This window comes from Urocampus carinirostris, chromosome 20 (genome assembly GCF_059441175.1).
Source record: "Urocampus carinirostris isolate Australia breed hairy pipefish chromosome 20, RoL_Ucar_1.0, whole genome shotgun sequence".
Classification (NCBI taxonomy): domain Eukaryota; kingdom Metazoa; phylum Chordata; class Actinopteri; order Syngnathiformes; family Syngnathidae; genus Urocampus; species Urocampus carinirostris.
In genome coordinates, this window is record NC_142368.1 from 27,326,626 (window position 1) to 27,345,666 (window position 19,041).

General features: G+C 38.5%; 2 protein-coding genes across 2 annotated transcripts; both read left to right on the plus strand.

The window, feature by feature from the left end:
• The first annotated feature begins 1,499 nt into the window (after window positions 1–1,499).
• Window positions 1,500–4,158, plus strand: ttc32 (tetratricopeptide repeat domain 32). Its single transcript, XM_088325033.1, has 3 exons — window positions 1,500–1,639; window positions 1,730–1,896; window positions 2,831–4,158. The coding sequence occupies exons 1-3, from the start codon at window positions 1,509–1,511 to the stop codon at window positions 2,956–2,958; spliced, it is 426 nt and encodes a 141-aa protein (XP_088181159.1). The 5' UTR covers window positions 1,500–1,508; the 3' UTR covers window positions 2,959–4,158.
• Window positions 4,159–5,359: 1,201 nt separating this feature from the next.
• On the plus strand, window positions 5,360–11,149 carry zpax1 (zona pellucida protein AX 1). Its single transcript, XM_088325000.1, has 21 exons — window positions 5,360–5,522; window positions 5,610–5,686; window positions 5,748–5,840; window positions 6,591–6,715; window positions 6,772–6,915; window positions 6,975–7,046; window positions 7,115–7,267; window positions 7,334–7,430; window positions 7,841–8,058; window positions 8,124–8,280; window positions 8,334–8,542; window positions 8,601–8,718; window positions 8,782–8,981; window positions 9,041–9,155; window positions 9,639–9,808; window positions 9,870–9,946; window positions 10,008–10,138; window positions 10,214–10,403; window positions 10,677–10,818; window positions 10,879–11,005; window positions 11,064–11,149. Exons 1-21 carry the CDS (start codon window positions 5,503–5,505, stop codon window positions 11,132–11,134), a joined length of 2,706 nt encoding a protein of 901 aa, XP_088181126.1. The 5' UTR covers window positions 5,360–5,502; the 3' UTR covers window positions 11,135–11,149.
• The last annotated feature ends 7,892 nt before the right edge of the window (window positions 11,150–19,041 follow it).

A 19,041-nucleotide genomic window follows, 5' to 3' on the forward strand; every position in this document is an offset into this window, starting at 1 on the left:
AAATTAGTATAAAAATGGGTACAATTTACCTGCAAATGGATGAGTCACAACATTAGCTTTTTTTCTGCTGGGTCTGATCTCTTTGATCTCTACAAGGGGAATTAATATTTAGTAAAACAAAAAAAAAACGAAAATAAACCTAAACAGCTTGACAATATAAATCACATTACTATGCATGGTGAGAGATTTGTCAGCTGGGGTTATAATGTTTAAAATTAACTTCTTTTGTGGAGCACCAAAAGATATGTCTTACCTTTGTAGTTCTCTCTGGTAAGACTAACAATAAACCCCGCCTCCTGGTCACATGTTAGAAGCCAAAACCAGACCCCACCCCATACCAGCAGATGGCACTGTTGGACTCAGCATTGCAGGACATTTACCAAAAACTATACACATATTTCAGCAGGATTTTCAATAAAACAAAAGTTATTATTACACCCGTTACATATATATATATATATATATATATATATATATATATATATATATATATATATATATATATATATATATATATGTGTGTGTGTGTGTGTGTGTGTGTGTGTGTGTGTGTGTGTGTGTGTGTGTGTGTGTGTGTGTGTGTGTGTGTGTTCCTTAGATTTTGACCATTTTTGTTTGGCGGGCCATAGTTTGCCCACCCCTGATCTGAACCTGAAATGTCCCATGCATTGAAGTAATCCAGAGCTCAGTTCACATCCAATCTCAGCTCAACTGTTTTTTCACGGCAGCGGGTCAAAATGGTCTGTTTGGGTTTCCCACAGAGAGACGACAAATGAGGCAGAAGACGGAAGCGCAGGCATGACGGGTTGGCCTTTGCATCATTGAGGTATGAATTTCATCCTCAACATGTGCACTTTGCAATGAAATTTGTGTTGAGACCATCTGAAAACTGCTAGCAAAACTAACAAAACTAAAGTAAACTCATCTTGTATATTTGTCTAGGTGTGTCTTATGATTGATTGGTGAAAACTCACGAGCGGGTTCTGCATTTTGTCCACAAAGCTAGACAGTATAACGACGACAAGCTGGGAAAAAAAACAGTGAGTGAATTGGGATAACCCCTAGCTTGTTTAACAAGAATTCAAGACAATAATCACGTAATACACATAACAGCATGTCCAAAGTCTGGCCCGGGGGCCACTTACAGTCCGTGATCGAATTTTTACTGGCCCCAGCCTCTGTCATAGAATTAATAATATGTGGCCCACCAGTAATGTTGACCGCAGTATAAAATAAATTCAGACAAACAAAAAAAATCACAAATTCACCGGATGATCGCAGTAGCCCTTTTGCCAACCTGCCCCTGACTTTCTGTGACACTTTGTACGTGTTTGTGTATGTCTTTTGCGTGTCTTAAGGTATGTTTTCATGTGTGTTTGCATACATGATTGTGTGTCTTGACAGATATTTTTGTGTGTGTTCACTCGGGGTTTTTGGCGTATATCACACTTTAACGTACTGTATATGATCTTAATTTGTAAAAATAAATAAATCGGACACCACACGTGATGTCACATCCGACCACAATGGCGGACGACTGTTTACAAATATTTAAAAACGCTACCGATGAGTTTAGAAAACAAAATTTCGGAAGTGCAGAAAAGCTTTACAACAAGTTCATTGCCTGTGAACATTCCAGGTTGTTATTATTTTTTTATTTTAGTGAGTGATCGGAGAATTTTTGACTAAGGAGTTAAATGTGTGTGTCTCTGTGTTTTTTTTTTTACAGGGAAAACGAAGCGTCTCGTTTGGCGACGGCGTACAACAACCGAGGCCAAATAAAGTATTTTCGGGTGGATTTTGACCAAGCAGTTGAGGATTATACTTCGGCGATTAAGGCGGATGACACATTTGAAGTAGCGTTCTACAACAGAGGATTAATTCATTACAGACTGGGTGAGGAAACTCGGACCTTTTATCAAAATACGCGTATTTCTTCCTGTTTCCGGCAATGGCATTTTAATTAAAATACCCCTTAAAGCACGCCCACTGTGCCAAACAGGTCTTTCAATCCGGCCCGCAAGACAACACTGAGAGAAGAGAAAGATAAAAATGAGCTGCAGTTTTAAATATGTCCATTTGATGTCACCCGAGCCATCACCTCTTGCAAAGCAACTGTAGTAGTATTTCTTTCTCTCTTTCTCTCGCACTTTGACTTGACTATATTTTTCTGTCTTTCTCTCTCTCAAACTCTTTCTTTCTCTCCTTTTTGTCTCTCTTTCTAACCCTCTCCTAACTCTCTCTCTTTTCTATTTGCCCTCTCTCTTTTTTCTGATTCTCTTGCTTTTGGTCTTTCCTTCTTTTTCTCAATTTCTTTCTCTCTCTCTCTCTCTCTCTCTCTCTCTCTCTCTCTCTCTCTCGCTCTCTCCTTGACTTTCTTTCTCTAAATTACTTTCTCTTTCTCCTTTTTCTGTCTCTTTTTCTTATTCTATCTTTCTCTTTTCACTTTCTCTATTGAGTGCTTTCTCTCTACTGTGTTCTCTACTTCTCTCACTTCTTTTCCCTTTTCTGTCCCTCTTACCTTCTCTTTCTTTCTCTCTCTCTCTCTCTCTCTCTCTCTTTCTCACTCTGACTCCCTTGCTCTCTCTAATTTTTATCTCTTTCTCTTTCTCCCTCTCTTTTTCTCTTTGTAGTCCACCCCCCTTGAGATTTTCTGCAGCTTGTGGCCCCTAACCAAAATGTGTTTAACACCCTTTCTGTTAAATATTTTCAACCAATTTACAGAGTTCTTGACAATACATGGTGCTGTGTATATACTGAAACTGCAAATACGGACTTTACAAGGGACATTTTTGAAAACTGTTCCTTTCATACTCTTAATTTTTTGCAGGTTTTTTTGACGTTGCCCTTCAGGATTTCCAACGCGCTCTGCAGCTCAATGAAGCCTTTGAGGATGCTAAAGTTGGCCTTCAACAGACACTTCTGGACCAACAGGACAAAAAAAAAAGAGGATATTGATGTTTATAATTATTTGGATCTATTTTTTCTGTATATAATTGCACATTGAACTCATCAAAGTTACATTAAAGTTGTATTTTTGTCTTTCCACAAGACAATTACATAACGAGCAACATGAAGTATTTACCAGCAACATGAAGTATTTATAGTAAAACAGTTTTTCATTCTCCATATCAGTATCAACACAGTGGAAGTTATTTTTATACTATATTGTTACAGGAGGGATAAAATGTATACAATTTTATACCCTGAGTAAATTGCTTTGTTATTCAATAATATCAATTGGGGTTGTCTCGTACAAACTGAACATTTTGAAATAGTAGTATCTCAGAAATTGAATACATTTATGGGATTTATATGCTAACACTCATAGAGTAAACCACTGAGTTAGGGTATGGTTGATTTAGAATTTTTTTTTAATGTCTACTGATTTTTATTATCTCTTTTCATCCCAGAATCAGGGTTACAATCATTTTTAAACCTTTAGATACATATGTGCGGTCAAAAATGACCCAATGCGTTCTTCAAAATCTTTATATAGAAAACAAACATCCCAGCCGTCTTCGGGCAGTGGGCAGGGGACACCCTGAACTGGTTGCCAGCCAGTCGCAGGACACACAGGGACAGATTGTTCGCTCGCTCATTCACGCCTAGGGACAATTTGGACCGGCCAATCCACCTGAAATGCATGTCTTTGGAATGTGGGAGGAAACCGGAGTGCCCGGAGGAAACCCACACAAACAGGAAATAATTCCATGTAAAATTAAAACCCCAACATCTAAAAGATGGGTCTGATATAATAAACCCTTTAAGCCAGGATAGTCAAACTCATTTGCCCTCGGGGGCTACGTGCTAGAAAAAAAATCTCTCGGGGGCCAGACATGTCGATTAAAGAGAAAGAAAGCAAGAGGGAGAAAAAGAGAGAGAACAAGTGAGACAGTGTAAAAGGGAGAAAGAAAAGAAGAGAAAGACAGAGAGAAATTAAGAGAGCACAATAAAGAGCAAAATAGAGAGAGGCAGGGAGAAAAAAGGAGAGAGAATGAGAAAAGAGCAAGAAATAGGCAGGAAAAGTAGGAGAAAGAAAATGAGAACGAGAGACAAAAAGAGAGGGATAAAGAGAGAGAATTGGATAAAAAGAGAGGAATAGAAATAGCGAGACAAATACATAAAAGAGAGAAAAATAGAGAGAAATGGAAAAGAGAGAGAACATAACAGAGAGAGAAAGAGTGAAAGAAAGTGAAAGAGAAATAGAAAGAAAAATCTAAAGTGAAAGAGACAGAGAGAGAGAGCGTTCGTTGCCTTGTGGGCCGAATTAAAACCTTTGGTGGGCCTGTTTCAGCTCATAGGCTGCATACTTGACACCTGTGCTTTAAGCACTCTGAACAGTGTCATTCTAAAAGGGACAGTGTGTTTTATTTAGCGCTTCCTTATGGTCATATAAACATTGATTTATTTTAATACTCATACATGGAAAAATGTGCATTTATTTGACATGATTTGAGCCTCACCTGACGCACTTTGAAATAAAATGTATTATTTTCGGCATTGTGATTGTTGTGATTGTTATGATAATTATGTTGATTATTATTATTGGCCCTCATCTTGCTGCTACAGAGCTCGAAAACCTCACGAAAATCTTGGCAGAAAAATGAGAAGAAAAAAATTAATGGTTTGGTCACTTTGGGTCTCTGTAGTTTGTATTCTTCCTTGTGCTGTAAGAATTGTGAATAGTTTTATTATTTAAGGGACAGTGTTTATTATTCAGCGCCTCGTCATGGTAAAAAAAAAAATCATTAAAAAATTACATTGATTAAAATAATAAGCAAAAATACACCATCATATAAATGTTCATTGATTTAAATAATTATACATAGAGAAATTTGCATTGATTTGACATACCATCAGCCTTCAGCTAACGCGCTTTGAAATTAAATGTATTATTATCTGTATTGTATTATTATTTTTATTATTATAATTATCTGTCATCTTGCTGCTATGGAGCCCAAAAACCTGTAGAAATTCTAGACAGAAAAATGAGAAGAAAAATTGAGCGGTTTGGTTACTTTGGGTCTCCGTAGTTTGTATTCTTTCTTGTGCTTTTTAGCATTTGTTTTTGGTTGCACGACATGATACAGGGACATATAGTGGTCAAATAATACTTACTGTGCTTTAATATTTTCAAAATGTTTATATTCTGATTCCTCCGGAACAATACAGTAGAATAGAATTGTCTTTAAAGTCGTTGATTAAACAACATAGTCTACATTAAATAATTAAAAGTTTTTTTTAAATAATAACTAACTTATGCCAATATATTTCCATGGTAAAATGATTAGCCAGGTGTGGCCTTGATTACTGATGCAGATCACCTGTGCTTGCTTATTGCGAATAATATAAAGCATGTGTGGAGGCTTGCAAATGGTAGTCACTCCCTTCATCAGTTCAGAGTCAGTTGGGCATGCTGGCCTTTGAGTGGCAGTCTCTGCAAGTGCTTTCATTTGTCTGACTTTTTGTTGGCGTGGCCGTACCCAGACAGATTGCGATATGACCAAGTTGGCCAGTGTGTAAGTAGAATTTATCTAATCTATTCCTTAATCAATTTTTGTGCATTAATGAATGGTAAGCGCTAATTCTAATGTTTCTTTCTGAAGACCATTATGGAGCCTGCTGGCTGTGGTGATCGCCTTGAGTCGTGCAAGGCAACATACGAGAAGCCACATGGACCCAGGTGGGCTATTTTGCGCTTTTTCTCAAGAAATATATTGTTTCCTAACATGTTCTGTCATTAGGTGGTTTAAAAGCTGACTGTGTGGGTAACCTGATGAGGATTTCCTTGGACCGAGCTTTAGCTGTGGGGAACCAATTGGAAGTTGAGGCCATCAGTGAGTTTGAGTCTGGACTAAATATACTGCCATCTTGGTTAAAATGTTGTTGTTTTTTTAATAGATAAATAGCTTTTTGATTAGAATTTTTATTTCATTGGTAAAATATAAAAAAAAATTATGTAACGGGTGTAATAATCACTTTTGTTTTATTGAAAATCCTGCTGAAATATGTGTATAGTTTTTGGTAAATGTTCTGCAATGCTGAGTCCAACAGTGCCATCTGCTGGTATGGGGTGGGGTCTGGTTTTGGCTTCTAACATGTGACCAGGAGGCAGGGTTTATTGTTAGTCTTACCAGAGAGAACTACAAAGGTAAGACATATCTTTTGGTGCTCCACAAAAGAAGTTAATTTTAAACATTATAACCCCAGCTGACAAATCTCTCACCATGCATAGTAATGTGATTTATTTATTTTCTAATTCCAATTGGCACAACCCTTTTCAATGTTGGTTCCTGGTGACTTGAGTAACAACTTTCCCTTTTAACAAGTGTGGGAAAGAACTCTATTTTAATTCTATTTAATTCATTTATTTAGGTTTCATAAAATTAAAGTACATACTTGTATATTCTCAGATTCTATTATAACATTTCCCTTAATACTTACATGACATGTAATGAATGGTAGATCTTTCAAAAACTTGCTCATTTTAAAAATGAGTAATTGGCCAAGAGTAAAGATGATTGAATGGATATTGTAGCAAGATTAATGATGTAATAAAATGACCTTTCATTCAACTTTTGCTCAAGACGGAACCCACCACATTGTGCTTACACCTGCCTTGGCTGCTCAGTGTGGATACAGCATGGAGTCCGATCCATGGGGCAATACAAGGATCTACACATCACTGATGGGCTGCTTTGTGGATAATAAAGTATGTCTTGCTAAAAGTGGTAGTGTGACCTTATGGACAATAACCTGTATTTATAGGATGATGCAACCTTCAACATTGGTCTGAGACTGCAGATGTACAGCAGTAAACCATCAGATGTGGTCACACATAATGTAATGAAAACTTGCAGCTACCCCCATTGGGCTGCCAAAGAAGTTCTTTGTGATAGAAACTACATGGAAGTAGGTGGTACAGCCAGTCTAAAAATATTATGAATGTATCACAATGACTATTTTTCTAGGTGTCAAGCTACATGCCCCCACCGGTTCAAGACACAAAGACCAATGACCAGTATTCAATGGCTGTCCATAATGTATGTGGCTACAAATAGTGTAATGACTCACTTGAGAATAATGTATATATGGAAAATACCCTTTATAGAACCCTGGTATCTGGAAGATGACATTTTACACACCTGAGGCAGTAGTAATGCTTAAAAGCGAGGCTGAGCGAGCAGGCTTTAAAGCCATGACCACTGCCAACCGTATGGTTGTGAGAGGCCCCTACAATATGGCAGAAACTTATGCTGAGGATGTAAGCATTGCATGAGAAAAAAATGTATCAAACAGACTGAAGTTACAAATGTATGTCGTCTATCAGGTGGCTGGAGTCCCAATGGAAATTCTCAAGGTCAGCATTCACCATGAGACATCTGAAGGTGTGGGTGAAATTAACCTGGTGGCTGCTTGCCCCACAGGTGAGTTACATTAGGCTGACTTGGTAAATGTAAATTGTAAGATGATAGCGGTGACCACTGGCTGCTGCATTTATAATGAGCATTAACAAGCTCGTTTTCCCAACTTACTAGAATTAGAAATATGAGGATTAACTCACATTTTTGCCAATTTGCTTAATGTTTGCTGTCTAAAACAGAAGGGTAAATTTAACCTCTTAACATGGTAAAATTTGTATTGCATGGCAGAACAAATAATTTGTAAAACTTGCTCTGTTGTCCATAAGTGAGCACCAAATGGTAATTTTAACAATTTCCACAAATTGGCCCACACATCATTGTCACTGCCTGTGGTTTCACATGTTGTGTAAAAAAAAAACAAAAACAAAACTTCAGGGTGTTAATAGTCATCACTAAATTTCCTCACTGCTTAGGTGGTGTCCTATTCACTGAAGAAATAATCTCTTGGCACGTTCCCCGTCGTATGACTCCCCTTCTGGATGGGAGCTCAAAGATCCTGGAGATGTACATGGGCATAAACGGGCAGCGGCTGGACCGGCGTCAGATGTCAGCACGCGGCTACACCCTATCTGCTACTGACTTCCACATAGTGGTTGAGATCCCCGTGGGTTCTCCTGATGGCTACAACAAGGTTGAGTGCCCCTAATTTTTCAGGTGAATCTTAGCTTTATTTAGAAAATACATGCATTATTGCAGAGCCATGCCCCAGATTACCAGTACCACATCACCTACACTGTGGAGCCCATGCTTGAAGTCCTGTGGCGGTCTGAAAGGACTCGTGAAGAAACCAGATATGAAATTCTATTCCCCATCACCACACCAATGATGCCAAGACCACCACAAATTACTGATTGTAAGTTGTGATCGTCTAAACTGTTAAAGGTACTTGACCCCTCTCATTTTCAGTAACCAAAGGAGACAAAAGGATGTTCAGCATTCAAGTGGGACCCTTCCTGGATGATGTGGTGCTGAATAACATCACACTGGCTTCTAGCACTTGTGCTGTGGACAAATGTGCAGCTAAAGGCTTCATTTTACAAGAGCGTAGACATCCTGGAGGAACCAAAAGCTTTTCTCTAAAAGTTCCCTTTGCTGTTACTGAAGTTCTTAAACATGTATGTTAAAATTCCATTTTTTAATGCGTGGAAGCAGAACTAATTAATTTCTCGGCAGAATCCAGAGCCCTTGGTGACCACCTATACACTTAGCCTGGTTCTTGGGTTCCTGATCCATCCTGAAGAAAGTCCTTTCGCCTACCCAGTTGACTTGATGGTTTCCCTGCAGGATGTTGGTACGCTGCATCACTAGAGCAAACCGAACTGAAACATGAGAGTAATTTAATGTCTTCCTCAAGTACTTCCCACCATCAAAGGCACTTGTGATCAGCAACTCTTCTACATTGAAGTGACTTACGGAAGCCAAGGAAAGAACTTCAACACACTAGTTGGATACACACCACTGAGTCCTGAGCTGGCTCAAGACTTCAGACTGCGAGAGAATGAGACCCACCTGACCCTTGCAGTTCCTTTCAATGTCAAGCAGACTGTCTTTGAGGTAGCTTCAAATTGGTTGCACAACGACCTGATACTAGGACTAATGTTAAGTTCCTCTAGCATCTTACATCTGATTCAGTCAGAGTAAGACTTGACCTGCTGCTTTGGGAACCAATCAATAATTGGCTGCTTGCTGATCTTTACCTGACCTGCAGTTTCCCCATGAAGACCACTGGTGAGGGAATATTACTTTGAATTGCTGATGCAACATATTGTGCAGGGGGTTAACTGTAAATGTGGTCTTCATCTTTGTCATGACACGGCACTCTATACTAAATGACTTTAGTTTTCCACACCATGTTATAACGAAAGTTTGGAATTTTTGCAATCAGTATTGAGTTGGCATACCAGCTTAACGGTCTTACGTTTGTGACAAGAATGCTAAGGCCATTAAAAAGCTTCTTTAAGATCTTATTTTAATAAGAGGTAATCTGTAGTCCAGATTTATAAACTATTCTCACATAGGGTTAATGTGGTAAAAAATTGAAGAGTAAACTAATACCTGCAGTTGGCAAACCTGAGTAGTCTGTTAAACAAGTATTAGATTAATGTATTCAGGCATGTTAAACTCCAGTTAGCCATTTAACTTGACTGCTTATTTAAACCTGAGCTCAATTTCAGGGCTTACTAACATGGTGACATAATGTTGTGTTCTCAGCATGCTACCCCAACGGAACCATGACTGCTCTGGCCATCAAGGTGGAATCTGTCCCTAACCTCATCCCTAGTTGGCTCACCCTCAGGGAAAAGTCCTGCAAACCAGTCTTTAGCGATGACCGTTATGCCTATTTCTCATTCAGTGTTTCTAGCTGTGGAACCACTAGAACGGTAAACTAACCTTTTTCATCCCTAAAAGGATGAAGTTTTTAAACTTTTTTTTTTTTTTCAGTTTTTTGAAGACTACATGGTGTACCAAAATGAGATTGCCCTCTATAGCAACAAAGGCTCTACTGATCCTGAGTACAGGCAAGTAGTGTGTATATATTTTTAATGGAAATAGTTATTTGAGCTGTATCTCATCCTACAGGCAAACTGTGTCCTGTTACTACATAATCAATAAAACAGAAACAGTCCGGTTTGGCTACAAAACTCGCAGTACTTACCCCTCAGCTGAGATTGGAGTGGGACAACTTGATATGCAAATTAGGCTAGCTAAAGGTAAACATGCCTTGCCTATGAGATGGTATTGAAAGTGTGGCTCATTTCCTTTTTTTTTTTTTTTTTTTTGGGCAGGCGCAGACTATAATGACTTTTACCAAGCTGAAGATTACCCAGTTGTCAAATACCTCCGCCGGCCTTTGTTCTTTGAGGCTGAGCTTACTCGCTCAAATGATCTTTCCCTGGAACTCATTTTGGAGAGTTGTTGGGCCACTGCACATGAAGATTCAAATTCTCAGCCTAGTTGGGATATCATTATCAACACGTGAGTTCAACTGTAAAGTTTTAACTTCAGTCATACGCTTGTTTAAAAACTTGAGCAAATAAACTGTTTTTACATGCAAAATACAATAAACTTAACAGTTAGTAACCTAGCAACTTGTTAACTGCCTTAAAATGGCGCGGTGTAATGCGCAGCCAGGAACAATTTCAAATTTATCATTGGTAGACTAGCTAATTATAACTGAAAATAATTATCCTTGTCAATCTGACGATATTAAATTAATAGTAACCTGTCCTGTAAAATTGTTCTCCCCAGATGTGAAAACAAAGATGATGCCTACATGACACTCTTCCACCCAGTTACATCTGATAAAAGGGTCCAAATCCCATCTCACTTCAAGCGGTTCTCAATAAAGATGTTTACCTTCACCAAAGATGAGGAAATTCTTAAGGATGAGGTAAACATGTCTCTGAAAACTCTTTTAATTTGCTAAAATAACTTCATTTTTTTTTTTTAGATTTACGTCCATTGTAACGCCATGGTATGTAATACAAATGACAAATCTGAAGGCATTTGCAGAGGCCAATGCCCACGCCGCAGTCATGGCATTACAGGATTTCATGGGATTAAAGGCTTCAAGAGAAGTAGGTCTAAATTATGAACTGTCTAATTAATAACATTAACAATGTTCGTCTCCCTCAGTTCAAAGAAGTAAGGGCTTTTCACAAAAGAGCATTTCGTCTGGGCCAATTCAGCTCTTTAACTCTGAATAAAGATTCTTAAAGGCATTTCTGTTGTAATGACTATCATTGTTGGGTTAATATACTTTAACTTTGTGCTGCTGAACTTAATTTTTTTTTTTTTTTTTTTTTTTTTTAAATACTCATGCCAATTTTTGATATCACCCTTTTTAACCAAGAACAAAGTGGTGAATTGAATGGCAAACTAATAGGAATGAAACTGGGTTGGGACCATTACTCTGAAGTACATCCCACATTGAGAAAATAACGGTACATAACTAATCCAAATTTGGCTTGTGCAAACTCTGGGCAATCTCTATGCAACGTTTAGACTATTAACTGATGGTACTGCTGCAGCAAATATGGATAGTAAATAACCACTCAAAGAGCAAACTATTATTTTGGAGCACCATATGAATTTTAGATCATTGTCAGAAATGGATGAGAAACTTTTAGTTCTGACAAATGGCTACACATGAGGTGGATTGTTTAATATACCGTAAACTCCGGACTATAGAGCGCACCTGATTATAAGCCACATACTAGCCGTATGCAAAAGCAATACAAACACAAGTAACCCATACCTGATACAGTCCAAAAAACACACCAGTACTTGGATTTAATGCAGGACTGCAGAGTCTGGGTGTCTGTGGAAAGTAATCCAAGGAAAATGTGTTTACAAAGGTAAGGGTGGGGGAAAAATATATATCCACTATTGTCAGCCGCGTCCACAAACAAGTCTCACCTTTACTCCACTTCCCGTCAGCCCGCATTTGCCCCGCCCCTTTCTCGTTTGCTCATGTAAAACAATTTTCTAAAATACATTACAAAAATATACAGTTGCAAATGAATTTCATACATGGTTACACATATTTACAGACAGTAGTTTTCAAATCTTTAATATAACTTTCATCCTAAACCGTGCCTGTGAAGGGTAGCAAAATGCTACTAGCAATGCAGTAAAGAGCTGATAAAGAAACATACCGTACTTGTAGTAAGCACAGTGATCTTTGATTTTTGCAACCTGGAGATGGAATAAGAGCTTACTCTGTCCACTCCACGCATCAGCCCAGTATTGCAGTACCTCCGGGAACAGTGCATTTGCAATGATCACAGCAAGGCTTTAGGGCTAGGACCTTAGCTTGGCCTTTTGGCTGAGAGTAAGTGTCCCGGCTCCTAGGATTTGTAGCGTATTATGAACTGACCGATAACAGACAATGGATAATGAATAACAAAGATAGAATAATAACCCTTAAAAACCCCCTCATCTTCCTCAGAAATGACATAATCAAAGTTGTCTTCCTTCAGTATAGGAAAGACTGTCACATGGACATCGTCCCACACTCCCTTATTCAAAGACACTCGTGTCATGCTCGCAAAATAGTTATGTGCTCTGTTCCCTTCTCCATCTGACTGCTCGATTGCATTTAGCTTAAGTTGCGTCATGTGCCTTTTTGCAATTTGCATGATGAGGATATGTCTGCGCAAAATTACTTTGTGCACAAGCTAAGAAGTTGCAGTCTAAAGCTTACCTTTTGTATTCGAGCGCCGCTGGTGGCCGTTAGAAAAATTACATAAATTGGCCGCATCACTGAATAAGCCGCAGGGTTGAAAGTTTGGGGGGAAAAGTAGCGGCTTATAGTCCGGAATCTACTGTGTGTGTGTGTGTGTAGAGATATAGATTTTATATATATCTAGATATCTCCCTCTATCTTCAGGACTCTTGGATTTATGGAATCCTATTACACTAAAGCGTGAATCAGTTTAACTTAATCTGGAACCATTTGGATGGGCAACTTTGACTGGATTGAGTCATTATATTTTGTTCTCCATTTTACAGTACACAATACCTAGCAACAAGCAATTCTGTTGCTGGACCAGTCTATTCTCGCCTGTAGAGTGATGGGGAATTCTACTAAGGTTGGGAGGAGGACCACCGGGTGTTGGAGAGGTTAACTGCAGGTGTCTTATGAGGTTGCTGGCTTGATAAAACTTGACTGGTTGGGCTCATCAGCTGCCTGTTTAGGTGAGACTTTGCACATCTGTCCCTCGATATATTTGTGTTGTAGCATTCATAGTTGAGTCGATAGTTTTTAGTGTCAAAATAAACATGTGCATCAAGTACTGTTGGGGTGGTGGGGTTGTATTACACCATTTGTAAAAATAATTGAACATTTTGGGCACCTGTATGACCAGTCCACTAAAATTTGGTCAGGAAAATAGTCTCACTTGAATTGCTCTTTTGAGCCAGGAACATAATGGTTTGAGAGAACAAAGTGAGCAAACCAGAGGCCTAGCTAAAGTGTGCCAGGGGGCCTGCCTTATACGCCAGTGGGAATGGCCAGAGATTTTTGGCAGCCAACCACTTTCAATACTTTATCCTGACCAGGTCTCCTACCTTGAGGATTCTGGACTGCACTAATGCTGCGAACATCAAGACACTTTGGTCTGTCCTGTGCTAGATTTACCCTTAAATTGCAATTAACACTTAATCAAATTAGTCACATAATATCTATAATGAGGCCAATGTTCTATCTGAATGGTGCTAGTCTAGATCCCAACTGTTGTGAATAAATTAGATCAGTAATGGTGAATATTTCACTTTAAGTTGTGTCCATCAACCCCACATAACTGCAAGTTTCAGTTCCTGATCATGATATAATGTATTTTGTGCTCCATAGAGGCTAGATGAGTTTAGAAAAAATATTTGTTCATTCAATTGAATAATGGATTATTGTCATTCATATTTCACTGCAGTATTCTTTAGTGACTTGTAACATTTTTAAAAATAAAGTAATGCAACTCTTATTTTGAAATCATTTGGAAGAGGTTGGAGTCTCTCAAACATTCCTGTTCTTGAGTGATATATTTTGTAGGACATTGGCCTTTTGAAGACCTCTTGGTTAATAGATTTTACCAAATAAAACGACACGCAGTGAAGTATGCTGAATTGGCTATTGTTTGTTGTTGAACTGTCTTAAAACAAGGCGTGTCCCTCAAACAATTTTGGCTTCATTCAAAAGTAGCCTTTAACCTCTGTCAGAGCCATAAATTTAAACTTTTTGAATTGGAAAAACTTAGCATAATTTTAAGTTGTTTCAGTAAATACTTTCAGTTAATGTGCAACCACCACTTGTTACTGTTAATGATCCCCATTGGGTCAGTTGTTCACAGGTAACAATCACAGCTAAATCTGTTTTTGGATTATGTGCCTCCTGACCAATTCTCACTGTGGTGACAAAATGGCCAATGCCTCATGAATTGAAACGGATGCACTCTCCTGTTATTAAAAGCTCCATACACCAATTTTAGCATAAAGATGTAATGGAATTATTGGTACATTTTATTCTTAGGATTACTTTGCAGGGTTGGAATATTAAAAGCATTTTTATGTTCACACTACAGTGGACTTTATTGGGGTATAGTTAAGAAGATGAAAGACACCAGACCTACAAATGCAAATAAGCTGAAGGCCGCAATCGAAGCATCCTGGGCATCAATAACACCTCAGCAATGCCACAGGCTGATTGCCTCCATGCCACGCCGGATTGATGCAGTAATCCGTGCAAAAGGATTCCCAACCAAGTACTGAGTGCATCAATGGACATTTTCAAATGTTTGATTTAGTTTTGCTGTTATAAAATTATTTTTTTTACTTGGTCTGAGGAAGTATTCTAATATTTTGAGATAGGATTTTGGAGTTTTTTTCAGCTGTAAGCCAAAATCAGCAATATTCAAATAATAAAAGGCTTAAAATAGTTCAGTTGATGTGTAATGTATCCAGAATGTATGACATTTGTTTTTTTAATTACATTACAGAAAATAAAGAACTTTATCACAATATTCTAATTTTCTGAGACGTAAAAGTAAAACTTGTGCTTGTGCTTGTGCTTGTGCTTGTGCTTGTGCTTGTACTTTTACGAAAATTATTTTAAGCCTTTTATTATTTGAATATTGATGATTTTGGCTTACAGCTGAAAAAAACTCAATCCTATCTCAAAATATTAGAATACTTCCTCAGACCAAGTAAAAAAAATAATTTTATAACAGCAAAACTAAATCAAACATTTGAAAATGTCCATTGATGCACTCAGTACTTGGTTGGGAATCCTTTTGCACGGATTACTGCATCAATCCGGCGTGGCATTGCTGAGGTGTTATTGATGCCCAGGATGCTTTGATAGCGGCCTTCAGCTCATTTGCATTTGTAGGTCTGGTGTCTTTCATCTTCTTCTTAACTATACTCCACAAATTCTCGATGGGGTTCAGGTCAGGGGAATTAGCAGGCCAATCAAGGACAGTGATGCCATGGTCAGTGCACCAGTTACTGGTGGTTTTGGCACTGTGGGCAGGTGCCAGATCATGCTGGAAAATGAAATCCTCATCTCCATAGAGCTTTTCAGCAGATGGAAGCATGTAGTGCTCTAAAATCTCTTGGTACACAGTTGCATTTACTCTGGACTTGATGAAACACAGTGGACCAACACCAGCAGCTGACATGGCTCCCCAAACCATTGCTGACTGTGGGAACTTCACACTGGATTTTAAGCAACTTGGATTTTGCTCTTCTCCAGCCTTTCTCCAGACTCTGGCGCCTTGACTTCCAAATGAAATGCAAAACTTGCTTTCGTCTGAAAAGAGGACTTTGGACCACTCTGCAACTGTCCAGTGCTTCTCCATAGCCCAAGTCAGACGCTTCTTCCGTTGTCTTGAGTTCAGAAGTGGTTTGACTATGGGAATATGGCTATTGTAGCCCATTTCCCGGACACGTCTGTGAACTGTGGCTTTTGATACCTGGACTCCAGCTTCAGCTCCCTCAAATTCTGGAAGCGGTGCTTCTTCATAATTTTGTTAAGGCTGCGGTCATCTCTCTTGGTTGTGCAGCGTTTCTGGCCACATTTTTCCCTTCCAACAGACTTGTGGATATGCTTTGAAACTGCACTCTGTGAACAGCCTGCTCTTTGAGAAATTTATTTTTGTGTCTTACCATCCATCAGGAGGGTATCAATGATGGTCCTCTGGACAGCAGTCAGATCAGCAGTCTTCCCCATACTTGTGATTTAGTTTACTGAACCAAGATGAGTGTTTTTAAGGCTCAGGAAATATCGCAAGGTGTTTCGAGTTAATTAGATGATTCAGGTGATTAGTTGAATAGCCTACTTGTATACTTTTTCATGATATTCTAATATTTTGAGAAAGGATTTTTGAGTTTTCTTAAGCTGTAAGCCAAATTCAGCAATATTAAAAAAATAAAAGGCTTAAAATAGTTCAGTTGATGTGTAATGAATCCAGAATGTACGACATTTTTGTTTTTTTTAATTGCATTACAGAAAATAAAGAACTTTATCACAATATTCTAATTTTCTGAGACAGTCCAGTGTATATATATATATATATATTATATATATATAATCACAGATTGTGTTCATCATAATTTCAATTAGGGACGCAAAGAATGATTAAAAACATCGCTGCACCGACTCGTCAATCTGCCATTCCATCCTACCCTCAATCGTGAACAAGACCCCAAGATATAACCACTTCAAGACCGAAGGGGCTCTCGACCTCACTTGGCAGCGAAGTGACTACCCAGAAGGCTTTACGAATTCTCAATATCAACAAACATGCCCGAAAAGGAACTGCACAAATGTAAGTAGTTTTCCACAACCACGCATGTATTTGCAACAAAATGTATTGAGATCTTAGTTAGACGTAAATGCAATAGAAAATCGTATTTTCGCGTTAAAACACGAACATTGCAAAATCGCTACTTTACGAAGTGCACTAATCTACCAAGGGAGCTGGCAAAAAAAAAAATCTTCACGCTACAAACTGTAAAGTAGGATAACTGTGCAGAAAATCACGGTTCAGCCCATCCCTGTTTTTATCTTAAACGAGTCGCGCTTTTACATCTACTGTACATGGCCAGTCGCTAAAGGAGCATAGTCAGAATACCGTTCTGGACATAAGCGCTTGTTTACTGCACACAATTTCGGGTGTCGTGTTTTATTTACAATATGATTCTTTCATGTGAGATCAGAATGCATTGGTTTTCATCATGCATTATGAGTAATGTCTCCGAATTTCACGTGGAAATACAGTTGAAACAAACTACTATCACATAGTCCACTGCCTTCTCTGTTAACACATATTAAGTAAACTAATTACCTTCTCAAAATGTTGTCCAAATGTGGAGACGATTCTAAAGCATATGTGATGCTGGCCAATAGAAGGCTCATACAGCCATAAGAATAACATGTCAATTTTGTGTATCTATTCACTATCAAATAATTATCCAGAACACATCCTATAATTTCCTGTCTCACATCAACTTGTTGAGCATCCTATACACAGTTGTTTTTGTACAATACATCAGCATTAAGTAATTCTTGTTTTTTCCACCCAACCTAAAGGCCACTGTAGAATGTCCCGTGGAAGAGCTGGTCACCATCACAGCTACCACGCCATCCACACCACCGAGCACGTCGTTGGCACCTTATAATCCGGCGCTAAACCCCAAATCACCCAGAAAAAAAAGGAAGCACGATACACTCCTTGACTTTTTGAAAGTGGAGTCTGCCGGAGTGAGGAAAAGGCTTGAAGAAACTGTGGCCAAAACTGAGCGGTTCCTGTCCTTTTTGGGAAGCTTGTGGACAAATTTCCAGAACAGTGACATCTCTGCAATGTTTCCCTTTGTTTTATAAAAGGAAAATATTTTTTTTTTTATTAAGAACTCAATGAAGTTCCAGTTTGTGTTTTCCAGCTTCATGGAAGTATTGGTATATTTTTGTTAAAATTTGTGACACTTTATTTATTTACTATTATGTATTTTGGCCCAATGTGAGTTTGTTTTTCTGAAAGTAAACTATTATTTAAGATGGAGTGATTTGTAGTTGTTTTCTGTCCAACAGTCACATAGTTCACACACAGTATCTCACATCATTTTGAAATAAACCACCAAGGTGTTACTCAAAATGAAGATGTTTATTGAATAGTAATGCAGAAAAGCACATAATGCAAATGTGGGTCTGACTTAAAGAGCCTAAAATATGGCTTTTGGGCAATTTAGTCCATATTAACTGTGGACAATTCTTTGTACGGTGGACCTGGGAACCCTGAACCACACGGTAGGACAGAGCGTGGGCCAGCCAGTACACGTAGATCAGGACCTCCAGCCACAGCCCTGTTCCCTCTTTAGCAGCTCCTGCAGGGCCCACATAACCTTCTTGCTCAACCTTAAGTCCTGAATGAGTTCTGACTCCACATCCGACCATAAGCACAGGATGGGAACATTCCTGTCCAACCTGTCCACGCTTATGGGACAGCCACTCTGGAACACAATAGATAACAATTTAGACATAAATGTGGGCATAGAAAAGAAAAAGACCGCTTTAACTGTGATGTAAGCATCATGAAAAAATGTTGAAATTACCTTTTTTATATCCAATGACAACTCTTTTGAATTAAATTCCTTATGAACTAAGGTTTTTGGGTCGTACAGGGAAGTTTGGTGACGATATTATGTCAGCTTAAGGGTCAGGTGGACTGTTCTTGTGTTTGTTTACTTTTCGTCATGTCACACATTCAAGACCCCTACTATATGTCATAAAATGGCATTAAGATACTAATAAGTAGATTGCCATTTATGTCTACACAAACATAGGGTATTATGTGAACGTGCATTGTATGTTAACTCTTACTGTATTTGACCGAACGGGTCATTTTTTTTAATGAGTGTACGTACCTTGTAAAGATGAATCAGCACTACATAGCGCCGAAGCTGTCTTCAGTATAGCACATTTCTCCTCCGTTGATTGGAGACACGGAAAAGATGATGAGCTTTCAGGCAATCGGTAATAACACAGCTGTAGCGGGCATTTTTAACGTTGCACGAACCCTCCAACTGACACACTACAGGTTGAGACTCGAGTTGTTTACAT

Coding starts and splice junctions, on each gene's coding strand:
- ttc32 (XM_088325033.1), top strand. CDS start 1,509: ATGTCACATCCGACCACAATGGCGGACGACTGTTTACAAATATTTAAA. Junction 1,640..1,729: donor ATTGCCTGTGAACATTCCAG/GTTGTTATTATT, acceptor TTTTTTTTACAG/GGAAAACGAAGCGTCTCGTT. Junction 1,897..2,830: donor ATTAATTCATTACAGACTGG/GTGAGGAAACTC, acceptor AATTTTTTGCAG/GTTTTTTTGACGTTGCCCTT.
- zpax1 (XM_088325000.1), top strand. CDS start 5,503: ATGACCAAGTTGGCCAGTGT. Junction 5,687..5,747: donor GAGAAGCCACATGGACCCAG/GTGGGCTATTTT, acceptor TTCTGTCATTAG/GTGGTTTAAAAGCTGACTGT. Junction 7,047..7,114: donor ATTCAATGGCTGTCCATAAT/GTATGTGGCTAC, acceptor TACCCTTTATAG/AACCCTGGTATCTGGAAGAT.